Source organism: Tachysurus vachellii, chromosome 21 (assembly GCF_030014155.1).
Source record: "Tachysurus vachellii isolate PV-2020 chromosome 21, HZAU_Pvac_v1, whole genome shotgun sequence".
Lineage (NCBI taxonomy): Eukaryota > Metazoa > Chordata > Actinopteri > Siluriformes > Bagridae > Tachysurus > Tachysurus vachellii.
Genome location: NC_083480.1, coordinates 6,112,348 through 6,130,965, shown reverse-complemented (window position 1 = coordinate 6,130,965; position 18,618 = coordinate 6,112,348). Strand labels below are relative to the sequence as shown.

At 38.4% G+C, this 18,618-nt stretch overlaps 1 protein-coding gene across 2 annotated transcripts in view; it reads right to left on the bottom strand.

Annotated features, from left to right (window-relative positions):
• Positions 1-18,618, bottom strand: part of angpt1 (angiopoietin 1) — a 58,782-nt gene that overhangs the window by 28,639 nt on the left and 11,525 nt on the right. The window contains exons 2-4 of one of the 2 annotated variants that reach the window (XM_060857215.1): positions 7,153-7,308; positions 6,617-6,738; positions 4,502-4,734 (exon numbers count right to left, since the gene is read on the bottom strand). In XM_060857215.1, coding sequence (XP_060713198.1) covers positions 4,502-4,734; positions 6,617-6,738; positions 7,153-7,308 — 511 coding nt within the window. The remainder of the gene's footprint in view (positions 1-4,501; positions 4,735-6,616; positions 6,739-7,152; positions 7,309-18,618) is intronic. The other variant, XM_060857216.1, reaches the window with a different exon arrangement.

The window sequence follows — 18,618 nt, the reverse complement described above, 5'->3', positions numbered from 1 at the left end:
CACAGAGATCTGGGGCAGAAAGGTCAACAGGGCAAGCCTTGGTTACAGTGGGGGAAAAATGAAGTCTTGTGTTTGTTGGATAAGCCGTAAGACCAGCTGACAGTCAGGGATAAATCGCTAGCCTTTGACCACTGTGGATGTGGAAAGGGGAATTTGTTTAATTTTAAGAAATTTGAGGCGTCATTAGGGAACGTCATTAATTGTATGTTTCCAATCTGAGGAGAATTCCAATGAATATCAGCAGCACTGTTCTCAAAATCAAGATCCTATTGCCATAATGCTTTTACCTCTTTAATACCAAAGACCAACACATTGTTGTTTTGGTTGTATCTATGTTCAGTCTTGAACTTTTTTGTCATGTCACACTCCACAAGGCTAATTATTCCATCTACATCTACACACTCCTTGTGTAAAGGTTCATATGAAAGTATAAACACAGAGCTTTACGAATTTCTAGTTGTTTACTAGAGGAAACTTATTTATAAAAAAAATTGTTTACATTTGTTAGCTTTTTTCCACATAAATCGTTCGATCTTCAAAGTAAATTGATATCACACATATTTCTGCGCTCCGAGATGCCCTGAGTGCTGTTTCATGATCATTTAAATTTTGAAGGTCTTTATCTTCAACCACTAAAATTCTGTGTAAGGTTATCAACAGAGGGAAAAACGCACATCTCTCACTGAAAGCCAACAGAATACTGGTTCATTTTCTACCAGACTTGCAGCTAGAAAATCATTCATTTGTTTATACTGATTGAAAATGATTATAGTCATTGTCCCGTACGTCGAGTTCCATTCTTCCAGCACAACAGAACATAAAAATAGTTAATGCCTGTGTCTTTACCATCTCTATATTTCTGGTCTCTTGTTCTGTAGCAAATTGATTATTTGGTAGTTTTTAGTTAATATTTCATGACAGCCAGGTATAATTTATGTAGGACCTTTTTTTTTTTAAATCAGGAGCTCTTTGTTGCTTAATTTCACTCAAATATAAACTGTTGTAGAAAGGACATTATTTACATTTACACTATTTACTGTCCAGTGTCACCCAAATGAGGATGAGGTTTACTTCTGAGTCTGGTTCCTCTCAAGGTTTCTTCCTTATATCATCTCAGGGACTTTTTCCTCACCACCGTCACCACCGGCTTGTTCATTAGGAATAGATGTTAGAGATAAATAGTCACTTAATATTAAACTTTAAAATTTTTATTCTGTTTTTATACTTATGTAAAGCTGCTTTGAGACAATGTGAATTGTTAAAAGCGATATACAAGTAAATCAAATTGAATTGAATTAAAATAGAAAAATAGAATTGGCAGACTGATAAAAGTGTGTAAGGTGACCATGACATGTATATAGTACAGTCATTAAGGGAGACATTATAGAGGCTCAGCCTGTAACTGCAACAGTGCCTGTTTGACATTTCGGTCAACTGTTAAAGCACAGGCAGTGTGTTGAGGCGTGATAAGAACTATCCGGTACGGCACAATACTGTCTGGAGCAATAATCTGTGTTCTGCACTTTTTGTTAAAAATGTAGATTGTTTTAAATGATATATTACGTAGAGAGAAGGATGAGGGGTTTCCCTGAGCCTTGCAAATTGCCTAAGTATTGTGTTTTGCGACTGCTTCAGTTTAATCTAATTCAACTTTAACCTCATTGTCACTGACCTTAACAAACGCAGCCAATGAGATAATCGGCTGCATGAGGCGTAGCGAGAAAACCGATCATTCTGTAAAGGCATGTGATCTAAACACACTGAATTTAAATTATGTTCTAAATATATCTATTGAAGCTAGAATTAAATTGTTATAGATACACTCACACACACACACACACACACACACACACACACACACACACACACACACACATGCACACACCAATAACTTCATTCGAAACACTTGTACCTATGACCTGCATGATTGTTAGTGTCAAACAGGCTGGTTTGAGTATTTCAGATCCTGATGATCTCCTGGGATTTTCACACAAAACAGACTCTAAAGTTTACACAGAATTGTGCAGTAAAAAACATCCAATGAGTGACAGTTCTGTGGGTGGAATCCTGGTGCTGATGAGAGGTGAGAGCAGAATCGTCACACAGGTTCGGGCTAACAGTAACTCAAATAAACCAATTTTATATCTGGGGTGAGCAGAAAAGCATCTCAGAACGTGCAACACACTGAACCTTGAGGCAAATTGACTACAGCAGCAGAAGACCACAATGGATTCCTCACCTGTCAGTCTAGAACAAGAATCTGATGCTAGAGTGGCACCAAAACGGGACAGTGGAAGATTAGAAAAGTTTGTATAACCTTTTGAGTGTAAGAAATAATATTTAATCATATTTACAGTTAATTCATGGGCATTCTCTGGAAAAGAGTGGTAATTATGAAGGGTTATGTTTCTAGCAATCCTATTTATGACCTTAACATACCCTTCCTAAACACCCAATAACTGCCCTGAACAATATTCCTCCTCCCTAAAACCTTCATTCATTCATCTTCTACCGCTTATCCGAACTACCTCGGGTCACGGGGAGCCTGTGCCTATCTCAGGCGTCATCGGGCATCAAGGCAGGATACACCCTGGACAGAGTGCCAACCCATCGCAGGGCACACACACACTCTCATTCACTCACGCAATCACACACTACGGACAATTTTCCAGAGATGCCAATCAACCTACCATGCATGTCTTTGGACCGGGGGAGGAAACCGGAGTACCCGGAGGAAACCCCCGAGGCACGGGGAGAACATGCAAACTCCACACACACTAGGTGGAGGCGGCAATTGAACCCCGACCCTGGAGGTGTGAGGCGAACGTGCTAACCACTAAGCCACCGTGCCCCCCCTCCCTAAAACCTCACCCACAATATTAAAAAATGCCTACACACATCGCTATCTTCACCCGTCGACATGAATACATCTCTCTTACACTCAAACTCGATCGTAACCCGAACAAAGGTTCCACTTTAGAGCTGCTAAAATAGAGATTAGAGTTTACTGTTGTTTACTGTCATGCAGCACTAATGTCGATCATTTTCTCAATATATTTTGCATGTCACTCTTTCACTCTGTCATTCGGATATGTGGAAAGGTGTTAAACATTACTCTTGGGTTGCTATAAAGTATACAAGGGAATGAGAGATTGGGTAATTTGGGGACGTGAGAACGTGTGAGCCAAACATTGTGTATTTTTCAAATAACTGTACTTTTAATCTGTCAGCTAACATGGAGGCTAACAGAAAAAGAGCGAATGCTGAAAGTAAAGACGTTGCGCTGACAGGTCCCTGCATTTGTAATGTCTATCACACTGTCTATCACACTTACTTTCCACAATCCTGCAGGTGCTTTATCAAATCTAATGATACGCTACACTCATTTGAGTACAGAATAATACACAACTGTTCAGGGATTTTTGACTGCTGTTCAGTCGGTAGAGGGTTTTGTTACTGTGATTATTTGTTTAGCAATGTTGAGGTGCAGAATAATTCTGATCCACTTCAAAGTTTTGGCATTTCCCTCGGTTAAGTAAAGTCCTTGAATTCTCTGTGTATTTGGATAATACTGGATACATAAACACTATTGCAACATTCATCTCTTTAGTACATATCAGTGTCTGAACCCAATTGCCTGCTTTGTAGGATGTATTTTATTTTCATTTATCTTCTGATACAATACAAATAGTCCTATTTTTTTTTAACATGAATGAATAATAAATTTAATACATTCTATAACTAGGTGCCATGTGCACGAATAGAGTCTGTATACAGTTAGCAGTAGCTAAGAGCTTGGGCATTGATACTGCTGCAGGCTTCCATGTTTTCATGTTTAATCCCATATACTTACAGTTTGGTCAATTTCTAATTTCCATCCACTTTTTTGGCCCTGCCATATCACACCATCCAGGTCCAGGGAGGGTGCTGGCAAACACATACTCCCTCTGAGACATGTGAAGAGATACCATAACTGCCTATTTCTACATGATTGGTATGTGTTGTGATAGATATGGGAGAGAGGATGCCATTTCTTCCACCTAGACAGCATGGTCAGTTTTACTCATTTGGACTCCCGGGCACAGACGGCTGTGGCATTGTCACTATTTAAAGTCCCAACAACAGACTGAACGCTTTTGTTTTAAGCCACATGCTTGACTGAAGTGAAACTCAAGAAAATGGAGTGGTGGAAATGCAATTGTTGCTGTAAACAACCTTTGTAATCACTATGTTGGCCTCTGGCATGCAACAATGACAAGTAGCAAAGACAATAGTGCATTGTATATAACTAGTGATTAGTATAAATATAGTGTTCATATGCTCTTCATATCTTAGCTATAATAAGCATATCAAAGGTTACATTACTTGAACATCAATTCTCAAACCAGAGCTGAAATAAAGACTAAACTCAGAATACTCAGAAGTATTCCACAATATTTATATGCATTGTTACATTAACATTTTGGGAAGATCAGAGCTGATCTGTCGAGCGTTTCTGTACCTCCATCTTTGGAGCAGAGGTTAAGAAGGCTGTGCACGGTGTCCATCAGGTCCTGCTGTTGCTTCTGTAGCACTGTGCTGTTACCTGAGGCTTTGCCCAGCTGGGCCTCCAGCTCAAGAATCACACCACTCTGCCTGACCACAAGCGCCTGGAGATTGCTCTTTTCCTCCCTTAGCACCTCCAGCTCCGTCCTGTGCCTTGACTCCATTTCCTGCATCTTCAGCTCCAGAAATCTGGTACACAGAGACACATGTGGTGAAAGACCATGAGGAGAAAAATATTAGAAAGGAAGAGACACCAAAGTAGACAGTAGAATGTGAAAAACACCAAATACAGTAGAAAGGGAGGGAAACAAAATACATAAGAAAGGGAGAGACACCAAAGACATTAGAAAAGGAGTGATACAAATACAGTAGAAAGGGAGGGAAACAAAATACATAAGAAAGGGAGAGACACCAAAGATATTAGAAAAGGAGTGATACAAATACAGTAGAAAGGGAGGGAAACAAAATACATAAGAAAAGGAGAGACACCAAAGACATTAGTAAGGGAGAAACTCCAAAGATATTAGAAATGGAGAGACACCAAAGTCATTAGAAAGGGAGGAACTCCAAAGATATTAGAAAAGGAGTGATACAAATACAGTAGAAAGGGAGAGACACCAAAGATATTAGAAAAGGAGAGACACCAAAGACATTAGAAAGGGAGAGACACCAAAGATAGTAGAAAGGGAGAGACACCAAAGATAGTAGAAAGGGAGAGACACCAAAGATATTAGAAAGGGAGAAACTCCAAAGATATTATAAAAGGAGTGATACAAATACAGCAGAAAGGGAGAGACACCAAAGATATTAGAAAAGGAGTGATACAAATACATAAGAAAGGGAGAGACACCAAAGATAGAAAAGGAGAGACACCAAAGACAGTAGAAAGGGAGAAACTCCAAAGACATTAGAAAGGTAGACACACCAAAGACAGTAGTAAGGGACACTAAAGACATTAGAAAGGGATGGACAATTGAAAAGGAGTAGCACCAAAGATAACGGAAATAGAGTTACACAAAAGAAAGAGGGAGACACAAAAAGAGATGCTGAGGACATGAAGGAACGAGCTAAAACTGGATTTTAGGACAGAGTGCAGCTGTGCGAATCTGTCTACACTCTTATGTAATTGTTCTGCCTTATAATTCACACACCATAGGAGATTAAATTGATTTAGCTTGGCTATTATAGGTGTATAAATATTTACACTAATTTCCTCAGTATCCATAACTGAAGCACTGGCAGAAGGGATCCAAACTTCATCATATACATTTGGGAACGACTCTAAGGCCAGAAAGGTTCCATTTGTCTTGAGGTTTTATTGCTCATCGTGTGTATATGCTACACGTGTACATGTTCCTTAGAAAATAACCAATGGATAACAAATTCTATTTGATGACTTCTGGAACAATATTAATACCATAACATCAGCATGGAGAACAAATAAAAAAACACAAATTCAACTAACATCTCTTTCTTGATTTTTTTTTTGTGTAACTGATGGGGAAATTCTTGTATGTACATTTTTTTTTCAATTACAGCTGGTAGATCTGCTGATAGAACTGGAAATCAAGCTTAAGATGAGAGACGAGTCCCGTCAGACCAATTAACAAACTAGGTTTATTTAAATATCAAATTACCATCTACAGAAATATGTCCATCTATAAAAATACGTCTTCAGAAGTGTTTTTAAAAGCAGGAGACGTCTCTCGTCTATTGGCAGGTTGCACTGAATTGCACAGAATGAAACCGAATAACTGTTCTGAGTTCTGATTGAGAATTGAATGCATTTTGCAATTTGTGTTTTTTGGATGTGAAACTTACATTTGTGTGTTTTTTTTATTACTAGCTATCGGATTTAAACAAGCCAGGTCATCATTTCCCAGTGCAGAAATGTTCAAAAAAAGTCAGCTCTAATCAAAATGTAATAAATTTGTACAAGAATCTGATCAGTGAATGCACAGAGTATAGACATAATAGTCATACCAAGCAGCCAATACCCGATGACCGGATTATAAACCGTTTAAAACAGCAAAACGTCTTGAATTAGTTTGTGATTTGTGCTTATGCTTACCCGTTCTTATCGTGGAGTTTACTGATCTCATTAGTCTGCACCATGAGCTGCTTCTCCAGCTTGTTTGTGGACAAGGAGTTCTCCAGCAGCTGAATCTCCAGCCTGGATGTCTGATTCAAAACCTAATTTCAAGTCAGAGTGAAGCAGTACAGCCAGACAGTAAAGATATAGAACACATAAACCCAAAGTAGGCCAGTTTTAAACAAGCAACACCTGTAGAGAGGTCATAAACCGGAAAAATTGAGCTACTGCTGTTCCTTGGCTGTGCAGTGGTAGTGATTAAGAGCACTGGGTTTTTTATTTTACAGAAACAACGGAATCAAGTCATGACCATATTCCTGCGTGTCTCATTCAAATTCATATAAAACATCTGCAGTAGTGGGAACATAAGTACAAACTAAGGATACAGGAAGAACAGACATATCATGTGATTTGTGTATTATATTTGGCTTTTTTAGTGGTGATCCTGCAGAGATAATAATAAGAAGAATAGCTTGGTAAGTGTTTTGTGGAAAGCTTAAAAAAGGGGGAGATACCTGAGTCTCAACATCAGTCAGCTTGCGGGTCTGTTCGGCCGTCTGCGAGAGAAGATTGGTGCCCATTTCCAGCATCGCCGCGGTGCGATTGTGGACGACACTTTGCTGTAACTGTGCCATCTCTGCCTTCATGCTCTCTTTGATGTAGTTCTCAATCTGTGGTCATAAAAAGTTGATAATTAACCAAAATGAAAAGAAACACAAAAACAGGCTGAAACATTAAAGTGAATTTCATTTCTTAAATGGTCAGATTAGGGCCCTGAATTGCCACTGGATTGCAAGTGCAATCATGCATCACCTCGAAAAACAACACGAAACAATATGAAACATATTAAAAGGATCACTGAAGCATTATGTCCCTCCATTGAGAAGAAAAGTATGTCTTTTGTGGCAAAATACAGGCCTTGCTACTGCACAGAGAGGCACAGTATAATCAAAGGCAAGGTATTCAATTTGAAAAAATCCATTTTTTTCTACCATATAAAGATAAAATTATATCAAATACTCAGGTTAGGCTAAGGATTAGGGTTAGGGTTACTGACAGAATCAGAAGCTTTATAAAAATCATTACTTAATATTATTTTGGTAAATTATATGATATTAACAGCACATCAGAACTGAAATAAAGCCTATGACATTTTCTATTCTCTATACCTAATTAACATTAATCTAAATGCTTGTATTTACCTTCCAAACAGTTTCTTGACGCATTTCATCACATTCACTCCCTTGATTTCAATTCTGTTTATTTTTCTGAGAACAATCAGTGTACATAGAAATGTCATTTGAATAGATTCCATATTTTCTGAATGTGATATTCATGGATTAAGTCTTTTGGAAATCACCTACACCAACAAAGCGCATACACAATTGATCTGAATGCAAATCAGTAAAAGGTATTCTTTTAATAACTGACTCAGTCTAGCTACCAAACCTCACTAAGTGAAGAATTAACAGATTAAGATGTTATTAAACGGGACATATCCAATGAAAAACCAGTAGCTAGATAGGCAACTTGTGATGTAAAAAAAAAAAACACTCCCTCAAAACCAACTATAGAGTCCCAAACCACTTTTACACCTGGACACGAGTGTTTTACGAACGTTAAGTGAGCAATAAAATGAAAAAGGACACCAACTTAGCACAAGGACACGGAGGTAACTCTCTGCAGCTGCACACCAGGAAGCAATGGATGTTCTCTAAAACTAAGGTTTATAGACCTACAGTATACAGTGTCACTTTCCAACAAATGTCCATTCCTAAAACGACTGAAATACCAAGATTTACGAGTATTAAAATAGCTTTTGATAGATTATTGGGCATCCAGTAGTTTTCCACGTCCAGCTACACTACACAGTCGCTCTTTAATCATGGTTTCTTCCAAGCAGGCATCATTTCAAAGGCGTTTGTTATCTACAGTAAAGTAAAGTTCCTCTTTCTATAATGAATAGAATGATTCAACCTAATACTAAACCTCAGCACAGTAAGTACCCAAAAGGCTGAAGATGTAGGTGGAAGCAGATGTAGAGTCATTTGTTAAGGAAGGAAGAGATGAAGATGTTGTGGTAGAGGAGAACTTAGGAGCTTATCTTTAAAGCTTTCTTTCATCCTAATCTTCTGGCTTGAGAGATGACAAGGCCAGAACAAGGTTTACGAACACAAAGACTACTTATGTGGATTAGCCCCCACACCCCCCACCCGTCCGTCCTCCATCTGAGCTCCTCATGCACTTACATTAGCTTGGACTTAAGTCTGGGTTTGTCTTTGTCATATAATCTTGTCTGTTGTTGTCTGTCCTGGAGGTTGTTCATGGTCATATATGTTAATACAAAATACAATGTGTGCAGTAAATGATTCATCTACACAAATACAGGGAAAAGTGTATGTATGTATAAACTGTAACAATGATATGAAAATAAGCCAGACAAGTGGATTAGTAAGGCAACTGGACATATGTATATCTTGGCAAACCAGGGAAATATGTGTGAGCTTTTCAGTGTGGTCCAGATGAAATATTTGAAGCCTACGAGGGGAATAAAGAGGCAATGCTCATGGCTGCCATTTGTAGGTCATTCCAAACTAAAGTGCTGAAAAATTATTTGTGTCTTTATTAAAGGGCCAACGGATAGACAAAAAAATTCTCTCTCGAAATGATTTATTGTGAAATTACTTGGAACGAAAAAGCTTCAGAGGCAACAAGCAAATTAGATTTTTAAATATGAAACACATTAATGTTTATAAACCGTAAATTCTAACACCAAATAGTAAGGCGATTTGTTACTCAGTTACAAGTACATCTATTCATTTATTTATTTTCACTGGCCACTTTAGACTGATCAGGGTCATGGTTTATCAGGAAACAATGGACATGAGGCAGGGACACAACCTGAATAGGATACTAATCTACATGAGGGCATTGTGCAGGCACACATTCATACTAGGGATGTACCAATACCACTTTTTCTCTTCCGATCCGTTTCCGATACCGGCGTTTGCCAGTATCGGCCGATACCGATCCGATATCTGTGTTCTTTTCTACCTTTAAAACTAAAGAATGTATTGATATTAAGATTTATTTGTTTCTGGTAAAAAAATACAAAAATGCCCATATTACTAGATGAAAAATGAAAACACAAGAAACCTTAAAAAAGTATTAATGCTGTACCAAACAGTACTTTTAACAGTTAGTGGTATAACAATCTAAACCATATATGCTGCAATTATTAAATTAAATTATTTTCTGAAGAAAAGACAAATTAAAGTGAATCTTAAATCTTAAATCTTGAAACACAATGCAAAATGTATTAAACAGTAAACCTTGCACCCAAATGAGTGACATGTTTAACGCGCTGAGGTAAATGGAAAAGGACGCCTGTTAAACTTGCCTGTCTGTCGCAGGCGGTTGTGCAACATATTTCCTATAGAATTTATTATATTTATTTTTATTAATGCAATTTAATATATAAGTGTATTTTTGTTATAAGTTTAAGCAATAGTCTATGATGTTTGCTGTTCATTAATCAACCACCACGGGCATGGGCGTCGGAAGTAAATAAAAAGTGGGCGTGTCCTGTCCCACACACATATAAACGGTTCCGACGCCCATGGATTTCAGGAAGCAGGAGCGTGGTCAATGCTGTAGGTAAAATGCGGAATGGAGTTTAATTTATTAGGGCATTCCTCAAGCAGAATGGATTCGACTGGCGCCGCTCTGAAAAGTACAGTGATGCCTTGAGATACGAGTTTAATTCCTTCCGTGACCTTGCTCGTATCTCAAATTGCTCGTATCTCAAATTGCTCGCATCTCAAAGCAATTTTCCCCATTTAAATTAATTGAAATCCCATGAATCCGTTCCAGCTCGCAAAATTCCACTCCAGTTGTTTTGTTTATGTGTTTTGAATGTGAAAAATGTTCAGTACCTGTATTTATAAATGACAAATATTGTATAAAAACATACAGTAATAAAAGAGAATGTTAAAAAAAAAACTGGTTTTACTTTACAGAAGATGCGCACGGAGGTGTTGAGGGAGGAGTAAACAGGCGGAGGAGTTAGGAGGAATTAAACTTTCACTTTCGTTCACTTACTCGATACTGTACACTCTTAATGCTACTTTACACTTAAATGGAACTTAACTAAACTGCATTTAGAGCGCGGAGAGCAGCAACTAGAAAATAGTATAGACCCCCGTATAACAGAACCATTAATCATGCATAGAGTTAAAAATAGGAAAGGAAAATAATAAATGGATAAATAAATAATTAGAGAGAGAGAGAGAGAGAGAGAGAGAGAGAGGGAGAGAGAGAGAGAAATATGTGGAGATTTATGATGTAAACTGGTACAACGAACACGGGTTCTGGCATGGTGGAGTCGGGGTTGGAGGAGGGAGTTTAGATCGCAGCAGCAGCGACGTGCTAGAAAGCGGCTCATTGAATGGGAATTTAAATGGTCGGTAATATGGATGTCGTAACCGGATTGGTGCGCGTCGTGGACAGCTGATTAACAGCTGATACACGCTTGACGACGTGGCCTGCCAGAACTAACGCGATGCTTGATTTCTCTTAACTTAACTGAACTTAATTGCTACAATTTCTGTTTTCTTTACATTAATTTTGCTTAATTTTCTTCATCGCTTTTCTCTTCACTTGTTTCTGCTTTTTTTGTCACTCTTTCCTCACTAACATCTGCCGGTCGTTTTAATAAAAACCTGTCCGGTCGGCATATCAGATGCGGTGTAGTCGCACAAGTTCACATTTTTTAACGGATCCAACGCTTAAAACGGATCCGAACATTACAGATCCGCAGATGGTCGGCACCTCACGCAGCGCCTTTGCGACTCTCCATAGGAAATGAATGACTTCCTGTTTATCGGCCGTCGTTTGTCGTGTGCAGTGGAAAGGCGGCTTTAACCGGGTGAGATGGGGAAGCTGACGCGGGGAAACAGAGCACACGTGGTTGTTGAGGATCTTTGTTTCGGCGGCGGCGGCTCGGATGCTCATATCTCAAAAATTTGCTTGTATCTCAAGCCAAAAATATGGTCGAATCACGGCTCGTATCTCAAAAAATTCGTATGTCAAAGCACTCGTATCTCAAGGTATCACTGTAATGTAAAAAAAGACATGCGCTGAATAGAGACGGTAAAAGTAGGTGGGTCCAATATTATTGGTCTTAAAAAGTGTGTGGGTCCTGTCCCACCCACATATAATGGTTCCGAACGCCCATGACCACGGGTATCGGATTTGGATCGGTCACGCACCACCGATACCCAATCCACTCAAAATGCTTGGATCGGCGCCGATAACGATCCAAAATATCGGATCGGTACATCCCTAATTCATACCTAGGGACAATTTAGTATAGAGAATCAACCTGGGAGAACTGGAAGAAATACACATGGACAGGGGAGAAACTTCACCGAAACTTTGAGAAACAACAATGTCACTTGTTCCACAATAATACAGAATGACTGCTTGTTTAGACAAATGCTATAATCTGTTAGTTAGCTAATATCAGACAGACAATATTACGAGACAACAAACCCTTTGCTAACAGACATATCTGTTCCTTAATAATTTATGACTGTGATTATTTACACAATTGTCAACAATTGCTTGATAATGTACTGTTTCTGAAAGATTATTTTTTAGGAATGGTCACATAAATTAATCCAGGAATTAAAGCATGTACAGGTTATAAAGGGTATGCAGGGAATAACTGGGGCATGAAAGGACAGAAGAGGAGGAGCTCATGCCAAGACTTTTTAAATTATTTCTCCAAAACAAACACTTGCACTTTTTCAATCTAAAAAACATGGAAATTTGGAGAAAGTGGTTGAGATAAAATTAACCAACAAAAGTAATAAAAAAAATGAATAAAACATGGTATCTGATATGAATGGTCTATGCTTTAGTGTGCAATTAACCCATATCTTAATTGGTTGACCGGTATTGTTTTTGTGCCTGTGGTAAGAAAATGAACTGTAACCGTTGTATTATGTAACCCTGAGGATGTAAAGCACTTTGTTAAAGGTATATAAAGTTTGTTAGCTAATACAATTTACTTGACTCTTATTTCCTGTACATGTTTAAAATATTACAAAGGTTATCTTGCTATCTTGTGTATTACAAGGTCATTTCACAGGTTTGTTGTTTGTGTTAGAAATGAATACTACTTTTTTACATGATTTGTTAAAGAAATAATCTATACCCTCACTCTATACATATTCTTTACTGCTTAATCTACAGAGGGTCCCAGGGGACACAGGGCACAAACCTAGAGGAAACCCCAGAAGCACAGGGGGAACATGCACATGAATACACACACACACACACACACACACACACACAAGGCAGAGACAGGAATCAAACCCGCAACCTTGGAGGTAAACATGCTAACCACTAGCCCTTAACCCTCAGTTGAATAAAAAAATTAGATAAGGACGTAATATCCATATTATTAAATATAGAGTTAATAATTCTCTATAGTAGCTTTTTAGATCTTAATAAAATCATAACCATATTGTTAACATATTAATATATCAACTATAACCATGTTATACAGTACCTGTATTTGTACGACATCTCCAAGCTGCTCCACAGTGACAGGGATTTGAAATTGTTATGAAATTGTGAAATGTTTCAGATTAATACATGAAAAATCTGCCAGCAGGAACATGCACTTTTACTGATGATGACTTTTAAGCCTTCAGACAAGCAAAAGTAGAAACCGCTGCTCTCAGTTGTGTGCATCAGAAAACAGGGGTCTTAACTGAGGTACAATAAAATCAATAGTTCGCCAAGGTGTATGAATTAAAATAAGTGATTATATTAATGACATAATTAATTGGCTTGGAAATGTCTCCACCACCAAAGTGTGATTGTGCAGATTAGAATGTTCTGGCATCTTGTTTAACAGATAGACAAACAGTTTACATAGTTAAAGCCATTAGCTGTTGGAGATATATTTCTTGTTAAACAGGCTATTGGTTAAAGCTGTGCGTACTACATGTCACCTTGAGAGTGTGTTATTGCTAACTCTCGCTTGCTGAAACTTTAGCTTAGACATCCTTTTCCCGGCTTCTCTAGGGAAATGTAGCTGAGTCATGGCTTACACTGGTAGGTGTCCCTAACGGAAAGTACCAAGGAGAAACAAGATTAGACAAACATACGTTTCAAATAAAAATACAATCGCGGAAGCTATAAGATTTTCCAGCGCGGAGCTCCAATCATTTTCCACTTTTAACCACAAACAAGATGGAGCATCCAGAGACAATAGATGTGGTGGTGAAAGAGACACAACATTAACTCAAACTTGTTCATAATAACTGGCCACTGAGCAACTTAAAATGCTTATAGTGGCTGACGTACAAAAGCGATTAAATTTAATAGCCTGTAAAAATTTTGGTGATGTCTAGTAAACCGTAGTGTTGAGAAGAAAAAATCTAAAAACTTTAAGCAAGCCTTTAACTGGTGTGAAAAACTCCACCTCTACATTAACAAAAAGGGGAGCAACCTCTTTCCACATCACGCAACTCTCGCTTTCTTCTCACAGTTGCAGGAATTTGGCATAATTAAGTATATCTGAAGCTGAGGACCCTGTCAGACACGACTAAACTGCACCTGGAAGGCTTGGCTTACATCTCTCAGCTGCCCACCAACTGGGGTTCATGCCAAATGAGTCAAGGTCAGCCCTATCAGCGCTTTAAGATCTGACCGCAGGCCACCTCTGTCTAGATCAATATCATGAGCAACGCTTTTAAACCACAAGGGTTTAGTGCTTGACTTGGAAATTGATTGTGTTTATTTGCAGTGTGTACAGAGGTGGGAAGGTGAAAGGGGCATCATTTGTCTGAGGGAGTGGGGGTTACTCGGAACCTGGATTACATGAAAAATAATTTTGACCGTTTGTGGATTACATCATGATTGTGGTTTGGTTTTAAAATAGCTCCTCTGTTTCCATTTAGCTTTAATTCTGTTCAGCTATGTTGTTCTACTATGATCAGTGGGAATACAGCAGGGGCAAATTCTGTCACGTCTCTGACAACTGTAAGAGTTTATGAGCATCGGGAGCAGCATTTCACCTCACTATTAATAGTAAAACAATCTGTTTGAACTGCCGTCCGGTGCGTTGAGACCCTTCTTAAAATTAGGACACCCAGGAGGAAAATCTGTCTTATTGCTGCAGACATGAGGATAAATCTGCAGCAAAAGGTGAAATTTTACACAAATTATATGCATTAACTGTAAATATTAAGCATGTGACTGTTTGTTAGAGAATAGAGATCAAGCAGAACTTTACAGCAGACAGAGTGTGCTGCTAATTACTGTAAATAAAAAACGTGCTCAGTACTAGGTAAGGTCAGTGATTTTGCCTGAAGATTTATATACAGTTAAAGAGACAACTATAGTTATTGGGGCGATTATCTTTATTAGTAGGAGGAGAAGTACTGTATCATTTTACAGCACATTTCTCTACAGCTGGAGCAGAACACTAGCCGGCTAAGCTAAGTACTTCCAGGGAGAACTACGTGCCATGTCCTGTCTTATCTCACCCAATGTGCTGCAAGGCAGGACGCTGAGATGGTGGCCTCTCATCCTTTCTTTCCCTCTCTGTGTGTGTCTCTCTCTCTCTCTCTCTCTCTCTCTCTTTCACTCAGCAAAATCCTTGGAAAACATGCTAGCAGCTGTCAGGAATTACGACACCGTGTTAAAAATAAAGAACATTCCTGTGATTAAGCTACAGTGTTAAAATAACCATTATCTTTAACACGCTTCAGATTACCAGGTACACTTACGTATGTCAGCCTTTGAAACATATTTATCACACGACAGTGCGCACGGCCCGGTCGGACATAACTCACGCTGGGAGTTCATGCTGTGCAGGCTGTTTTTCAGTCAGCTCTTGTTTTGTGAGAGCCTACAAGCCTGTTTTGTGAGGGCTTATAAAACTCGGTCAGAGCCTGTGACTGACATTGTGTAGATGAGGATTAGTGGAGTAACACTTAAGCTGGGCCTGAAGTTAACCTTTGCGACCCGGATCCCACGGGCCGGCTCCCAGACCTTCCCTCAAACTCTAAGCGGCTCACTAAGCCCTCACACTTGCATTAGTCTGCACATTGTGTGCGAGGCTCAGTCCGTTTCTTTTTTTGGTTAGTTGTTAAATGTCAGACTAACAAGTTATTATGGCATACACAAAGACATACTGTACTGCGATGCGATGTGATGTGATGTAGGACCATGTACTGTATACATCTTCATTTGCTACTCAATGGTTCAACATGTGGTTTCTGGTGTGTGATTAAAATTGCCTTAATTCATTGGTGGCATAGAACTAGAGCATGATTCAAGATCTCGACCTAACCACAGAATGATTAAACCAACTGCCAGATACAGCAAGCAAAACGTTAACGACACCAGAGAGTTGATTTCATTTTATGACATTTTCCAGCTCTCTTGCATCGCCGTAATTTCTCTATGCAAAACAAAAACCAACCCAACCATCTCACACAACTGCAAACATTTAAACAGGCACTAGTCGGCATGGAGCGAGAGCCGCCCAGGTCTGTTTACTTTTAAAATTCAGATATGAAACAAAAAATGGAATATAACAGCTACGGCCTACGGGACCGAAAGCAAATCATGGGGGAAAACGGCTGGAAGAAAAAGTAGAACAGTGTTTAATTGAAAGGGTTCATTTGCATGCGTGACCAGCTTAGGTAAGCATTAATGTCAATATCTGACCTAGTTAGCATTCCAGACCAAATAAAATCTAAACACTTCTATGAACGCCTGACTGCTTGTCAATTCTGTGTGGCCTGTGGTTTGCAAAAATTCAATGACCAGATGTTCCTAGTCCTTGAGAACTGAAACCTGTGAGAAAATCAGAATACTTATATATAACATATATACACATCTATATCAGGGGTGGACGAGTCTCCAGTCCAGACATACCCAGGACAAGCAGATTACACGTCCATGCTATCAGTACTTTTTCCCCCTGTAAGTGATAAGGAGGTTATCATCCTTCTTCTTTGTTTTGTTTTCAAGTCTCTGTTAAGTACCGAAGAGCAAATTATTCAAAACGGGTAAGTTTTAAAATACAGATAAATTAGACAAAGGTAATATACTTCTATTAATTGATTTTCATATTATTTTTATATTATATAACATATTAGTATTTTTATAGACTACAATTTTTTATGTTTCATTCTAATGTCTTCCAAGAATTATGTCTTTAAAAAAAATAAAGAAAAGCTTAGCGATGTATCACAATAATCGTAGTGCTGTGTTCAATACAATGTCACTTAAGGTCATTTTATCAAGGAGGAACTAATAACAGCAGGATTGAAACCTAGCCATGGACATTTAAATGATAAATTCAGTGTTCAACCTGACACATCTTATTTCTAAACATCATTGTTTCTAAAGTTTATATGATGATGTTGTACAGGACAAATTCTGTAGAAGAGAATACAAAATCCAGGCATGTTCGCTTACACTCACACTGTGACTAATGACAGACACATACGCAAAGCAGCTTGTAGGGAAACGCAAAATTTCAATATCTAACTATCCCATCAACACAAGGGCTACTTTAAAAGCACTTTATGAGGTAACATGCCATGCTGAAACATTAGAGGTGTAAAACTTAATAAAAAAATAGAGGTGTAAAAAAGGGCCTTGCTCAGGGGCCCAAGAGTGGCAGCTTGTTGGACCTAGGATTGAACTCACAACCTTCCAATTGATATCCCAACACCTTAACCACTAGGCTACCGCATCCGTTCTTAGCAAAAAACACCGAACGTTTTTAGAAATACTTTAAGGGATAAAAAAGGTTTTTTTGCACATTTGTTGCACAGAAAATAAACTACTCAAACGTGCCTGCTAGAGCAATAAAAGAGCAATTAATTTTTTATTTCCTGTATCTAAAAAAAATTTTTTCTTCTTTACTTCAAATCATTAAAAGAACAGGAGGAAATGTTTACTTTGACTCAATACCCTTTTCTCAGAAATAAGAGAAGCGAATCCAAAAGAAATGTTTACTTTCCTTTTTATTTTGTTAGCGTGACGAGCACTTCTGCTTGTTATTCTTATCAATATTGTCTATGTGGAGTTTTAGCGCTCGTCTAGACGGGGATTTGGATCGCTAATATATCAGTATGAAGATGTTTAATTGGCTCTCCTACAAGCAACACCAATATGGAATGTACCAAATGTTAAAGAAATACATGCTGAAGACTCTACAAAATATGACTTACGATCCAATACACAATAGTGTTTATGTAAATGTTTATGTTTACCTTTCATGTAAAATCACACTGACAGTAGGCAAATATTTTGCAGAGCAGATTGCATGACTGTATATTTGCTCAAATCCTCTCGTTTCAAATGTTCTTTAAGCCTCTTATATTTGAGCTGGGCAGGATGTGGTTCTTTGAATTTGATGTGTGATTAACTTTGGTATGTCTAGACGTGTGGGACAGGAAATGCTAGCATCCATCCGAGGCAATGCAGAGGCAAAACAACAAACAAAACTAACTGAAAACCCTCCTCCCTTCCTCACTAGCCTACCTTTTTCTAGACATTTCACTTAAAGGGACTAGCAGATATTTCTGCAGAGATGCAGAACAGAACAAATCAAGCTAGTGGCTGGACTGTTTTGGAGAAGGTTTCACATTTAAGCCAGTACAAGATCCCAAAGGAACATTACCGGCTCCGGCTCTTTAAAGTTCTGCAACATCCCAGACTGTGATTTTTGGGATATTGAGATTAATTGTGCATATTTTTGATATACTACATAAAGAACAAAGGAAGTCAAGCAGTTAAGGCTCTGGGTTATTGATTGGAAGGACAGGGTTCAGGCTGCCACTGTTGGGCCCTTGAACAAGGCCTTTAAGTAACAGTAACACAATGAGTTCTGTATTTTCATACATCCAACTTGATTTGAGTGTGTACAGTAGTTTCAAAAC